Source organism: Dermacentor andersoni, chromosome 9, assembly GCF_023375885.2.
Source record: "Dermacentor andersoni chromosome 9, qqDerAnde1_hic_scaffold, whole genome shotgun sequence".
Lineage (NCBI taxonomy): Eukaryota > Metazoa > Arthropoda > Arachnida > Ixodida > Ixodidae > Dermacentor > Dermacentor andersoni.
The window spans coordinates 99,134,658-99,140,009 of NC_092822.1; the positions used below are offsets into that span (position 1 = coordinate 99,134,658).

At 55.2% G+C, this 5,352-nt stretch overlaps 1 protein-coding gene across 1 annotated transcript; it reads right to left on the minus strand.

The window, feature by feature from the left end:
• Nucleotides 1–1,800: 1,800 nt before the first annotated feature.
• LOC126532017 (uncharacterized) lies at nt 1,801–4,632 on the minus strand. The gene is made up of 2 exons (XM_050179718.3): nt 3,244–4,632; nt 1,801–3,179 (listed from the first exon to the last, which is right to left on the minus strand). The coding sequence occupies exons 1-2, from the start codon at nt 4,269–4,271 to the stop codon at nt 2,843–2,845; spliced, it is 1,365 nt and encodes a 454-aa protein (XP_050035675.3). The 5' UTR covers nt 4,272–4,632; the 3' UTR covers nt 1,801–2,842.
• Nucleotides 4,633–5,352: the final 720 nt, after the last annotated feature.

The following is a 5,352-nucleotide window of genomic DNA, read 5'->3' on the forward strand; positions in this document are numbered from 1 at the left end:
TGGTAATTCAGAGCCGTTGGTGAATGCATGCTCAATAGGAAACCGGAGCTCGCGACCGAGAAGAATAGCCGCTGGCGTAAACCCTGTCGACCGGTTTACTGTGGTCCTTGTGGCGAAAGCCATCTCCTGGATACGAACGTCCCAGTCCTTGTGCCGCTCGGTGAAAGCCACCAGCATTGTTTTAAGGTTTCTGTTGACACGCTCCGTGATGTTGGCTTGAGGGTGGTATGGTGTCGTCCTTTTGTGCTGCACGCCAAGAGCTTTGCAAGTGTCAACGAATATCCTGCCTGTGAAATATGTGGCATTGTCTGTGATAAGCTGCGCTGGGAAACCGAAACGGGTGAACGCTTCCAACAACCTATCCCAGATTATCTTAGAATCCAGCTTGCGCAGCGGGTACAGCTCTACCCATTTGGAGAAATGGTCAGTGACCACTAACAAGTATCGATTCCCTTTAGCTGACCTGGGGTATGGGCCCATAACATCACATGCCACAATTTCCCATGGGTATCGACTCTCAACTGGTTGCATGAAGCCCGGTGGCTTCCCTCCCCTCGGTTTCACGGTCTGGCAGGTAGGACATGTGCGAACGTATCTAAAGACATCCTTTCTCATGTGCGGCCATGTCGCGACGCGACACAACTTCTCGAATGTTTTCTTGCCGTCGCTATGACCGGCGAGCCGGGTGTCATGAAAGTACTCTAGAAAAGGCTTGCGCAGCTTCCTAGGCACAACGACACGGAATGGGGACTCACCGCAATCCGTATCGGCAGCAGGTATATACCGCAAGAGCAGGCCATCGTCTGCTTGCATGTAGCAGTCGTAGTTGCCGTTACCGGCAGGGTTGGCGCCGCCCAGTGCCTTGCGTATCAAGTTGCACTGGTCGTCGCTTAGCTGGGCGTCGAGTAGCTGCTGGCGGGAGATCAGTGTTCCCCAGGCGTCCACAGGCACTGCCACAGCCAGGACTTCGGGTGCCGGCTCGCCATCCCCGGAGAGTGGTGCTCGGGACAGGGCGTCCGCTACCTTGTTGAAGGTGCCTTTCCTGTATTCTACTCTGTAATTATATTTCTGAAGAGAGAGGGCCCAACGGGCTAAACGGCCGGCTGGGTTTTGTAGCTTTGACAGCCACGTCAGCGCCTGGTGGTCAGTCTGAATAGTAAAGTCAGCCCCATCCAGATACATGTCAAATTTCTTTAGTGCAAATACAATTGCTAGGCACTCTTTCTCTGTTACGGTATAGTTCCGCTCCGCTCCTGTGAGAGTGCGACTTGCAAAAGCCAGAGGGTGAAGCTTTCCTTGGTGCTTCTGAAGCAAGACTGCGCCGATGCCATACTCACTTGCATCGGTCTGCACGGTGAATGGCAGGTTGAGGTCGGGAAGCAGCAGACGTGCGGTATCGGCGATAGCCGATGACAGAGCCCGAAATGATCCCTGCTCCACGGCAGTCCAGTGCCAACTGGCACCTTTCCGTAGGAGCTGGTGGAGAGGTCTTGCCAGGTCAGCGCAGTTGGGGATAAAGTGGCGGTAGAAGCCCACCATGCCCAAATACCGCTGCAGGCTCTTGACGTCGGTTGGTGGTGGAAGCTGCAGTATAGCCCGGAGTTTCTCCTCGTCAGGTCGGAATGTGCCTTGCTCGACGATGAAACCTAGGAGGTTGATTCTGGGCGAAACCAGTTGAACTTTCCGGGGGTTAATGGTGATGCCTGCAGCCTGCATTCGTTGTAAGACGGTGGTTAGGTGAAGGAGATGCTCCTCCAGGGTATTCGAGAACACTACCACGTCATCCATGTAAGCCATTGCGTAATTGAACTTTGCGTCTTGAAGCACAATATCTATTACACGTTGAAAGGTTGCAGGTGAATTGCACAAACCGAAAGGCAATCGGACAAATTCGAACAGTCCCCGATGGCAAGTGAATGCAGTCTTTGCAATATCGCAGGGGGCGATCGGAATTTGCAGGAAGCCCCTGCTGCAGTCTAAAGTAGTGAAGAACTTTGCGGACCCAAGCGAATACATCACTGAATCGATTGATGGGAAGGGGTACGAGTCTCGAACTGTGACAGCGTTCAACCGACGGTAGTCGACACACAACCGCGCCGTGCCATCTTTCTTAGGTGCTAGTACAACTGGGAATGCCCAGGGGCTCTTAGACGGTCTTACTGCACCGGTAGCGATCATTTCGTCTAGCGCACTATCAAGAAGTGCTCGCTTGTGGATGCTCAGGGGCCGCGGGTTGAAACGAATTGGGCGGGCGCCTCCGGTGTCTATCCTATGAGTCAGCACATTAACGCTGCCAGGAGCTTCCGTGAACATTTCTGCAAATGGTTTAAGCGCTGTCTCGATTTTGGTCTTCTCCGCCGGAGATCCTGTGAAGGACTTCAGAACAGTGAGAATACCACTACCAGTCTCGGATACCGCAGATATATTGGTGGAAAACAGATTTGTCTGTGGTTCTCTTGGCTTACTCATGAACTTGAGTGGATGTGCATGCATGCCATACTGGTAGGTGCCTTTAGACAGATCGAGAACGATTCCTGCTTTGGCTATGAAGTTACGGCCCAAAATCACGGGACAAGAAAGTCCTGGAAGGTGTAGGAAGCGTTGCCGGAATTTTTTATCATTCATGGTAACCGTTAACCGGGCTGCTGACGTAGCGGACGCAACGTGAGCGGATGCCATGCGAAGGGTCGTGTTTACACTTCGTAACTGTAGACGTTTCGTCTCGCAGGCGCTTCTCACACGGTCGCCGAAAACGGAAACGGCAGAGCCGGTGTCTAAAATAGCAGGTACTTCTATTCCGGCCATTCTGACCGCTACCAATGGTGTTTTGTCAAGGTGGTCGTCAAGAAGACTGAACGTGGACGGCAAAGACCTCACCATTTGTCCGAGATCCTGGGCCTTCGATCTGGGGGGGTGACACCTTTCCGGTACAGCTACTACCGTTGATGCCGGTGGTGATTTGAGTGTGAGGAGCTGTTTCTGTCCCCCGCTCCGCTGCCGAGGTTGTCCGCGGCTCAGCGCCGTGACAGCAGGATGGTGAGACGACCAAAACACCCGGCTTTTCGTAGTCTTGGAAACGCCTGCCCCCGCTCGGTGCTTGACAGCCGCTGCAAGATGCTTCGATGTTGCGAGTAACACCGCGTGAGGGTCGGCTGCTGCCGGAGAGGGCGTCCCGGAGCCTGCATGTTGCGAGGGGACGTCGGGGCGCGGTAGGTCGTTGGCCGGCGACTGGTAGTTGCTCACCACCGCCGGCCCTCGTCGTTTCCCTGCTGGCGGGAGCCAGGTGGGCTCGGGCACTGGCTCTTGTAGTGGCCTCGTCCCCCACACTGGAAGCAGACTGGAATGTTCCTGCGTGTATCTTCTGCGCCTGATTGGGCGGCAGCCGCTACAGGCCTGCTGCGGCCCCGAGTGCCTCGCAACGTTGTTGCAGGTTCCCGGACCGGAGGCCGGAAAGGTACCTGGGTGGCAAGGGTGCGGTGAATAAATGGATCCAGCGCCCTTGGAGGCGGTACGATATCCCCCGGGCTTGCAAATGCAGAACCGCGCCACGCGCAAGACGGTTCTAGGGAGGCTTGAGGCGGGGGTGGAGGCTGGTAAGTTAGCTCTGCCAACATCGCCGCCTGAATATCGGACGCCGCTTGGGCGAGATCGTCAAGTGAAGAGAAGGTGCGGCCCCTTAGATAAGCCTGGAAGCGTGGGTGAGATTGCCGGATTGCCCGGGTGACTCTTTCTGTTTCAGGTGCTGAAGGGTCTGCGCGCTCGTAAAGCTCCTGAAAGGACCGTATGTATTCTTGGAGGCTTTCCCCCTCCGCCTGACTACGGGCGCGAAGCTCGTCGTTTATGCGGACAACGTAGTCGGGGGGGAGGAATTCTGCTCGCAGAAGCTGCTCAAAGTGCGCCCAACTCTGGAATGACTGGCGACGACGCCAGCGGGCGGCGGACCCAGTCAGGGCGACGGGCAAAACGCGCTGAAGAAGAACGTCATCCGTAATGGCTTGCGCATTGCGGTAATCTTCCATTTCCTGAAGGAAGTCCGCCACCGATTTCGTATCTGTGTGCCCTTCATATGTAGGCACAGCGAGCTGCAAATGGAAACTGGCTGCTGGAGTTATGTTTGTCTGATGCTCGAGCAGCGCGGTCAGCTGGGCAATAATGCTGCACATATCTTGTGCGGGCGCACCCTGGTCCTTCTTATCCGGCATCGTACTAGTGGATTTGCGAGTATGATTTTCAACCGCGCTCTTCTTGACATTACCCGAACGTAGGTGCATTAAAATGCCGGCGGTGCATCTCTGGCGTTGAAATTGAGCGGGCAAAGCGGTCCGACGGAATGGTCAAGCGGTTCTGCGGAGGCAGGATGGCGCGGAATAGCGGGGCGCAAGGAAAGCGAGAGGTTGAATAAGAAACGTTCAGTGAGCTTACGCCGGTCAGAGGGATTGGGTACAGATGCATGAGCTGTGGGACCCGATGTCGGAGCGAAACAAGAAGGCCCAGGGGGGAGTGCCAGCTGTCTTGAGATGGGGGCGGTTCCCTCGTTCCCGTGCTCGTGGTCCCTGCGGTGCGGAAGCGTACTCCAGAACAAAAAGAAAAAACGAGAAGAAAACCACGTTGGGCGCCAGATGAAGGCCCCTGGCCTTCGCTCAGGGGGTCCGCGAGCCGCTACCAGCACGACAGAGGACCAGTGGCGCAAAGAACAAAAACCGTTTTAATTTACGATAGAACGTAACACTCAAAATTACCGCAGCCTCGCGGCCAATAGCAGAAAAGAACAAGGCAAAGAAGCAAGCAGTAAATAAGCAAAGCAGCAAAAAGCAGCAAAAGCAAAGAAGCAAGCAGCAAAACAGCTAAGCAACAAAATATACAAGCCAAAGGGAGCGACGAAAGAACGGCCGCTACAAACCATCAACCGACACAATCTTTCGGGCGATAACAGAATTAAAGCGCAGAAAGCACGCAAGCACCGAACCAGGCGCGCAGATAGTCCCACAAGCGAACAACAAGAGCACTCTTTCATGCAGACACAATACAAAGACGCTTTTCCCCCTGCTCTGTAGCACGCTCGGACAGAAACCTAGACGGGCCACGCCCCACCAGCGCCTCCCCAGGCCCGCGCCCCGCAAAAAGCCACGAGTGCAGTCTCCCCTGCCTTCTTATCGGGCAGCCGCCTTCCCGGCAGTCCCCGCGCGAGTTCTTACGATACCGCGATCGATGCGCATGCTCCATGCGACGAGTGCCGTTGTGGCGCGCGTTTTAAAGGCTTCCCCCGTGCGCGCTGCAGAGAGGGCCAAGGGCCCGACAAGTTTATTACTATAAAAAAACGCTGTAACAATTATTTAGTCCTTGTTGCAGCAC

What these genes read in the sequence shown, in the direction of transcription:
- LOC126532017 (XM_050179718.3), bottom strand. Translation starts at nt 4,271, where the DNA reads ATGCACCTACGTTCGGGTAATGTCAAGAAGAGCGCGGTTGAAAATCAT. An exon ending in AACGACGAGGGCCGGCGGTG is followed by an intron (nt 3,180 to 3,243) that starts GTGAGCAACTAC and finishes CGCAACATGCAG; the next exon opens with GCTCCGGGACGCCCTCTCCG.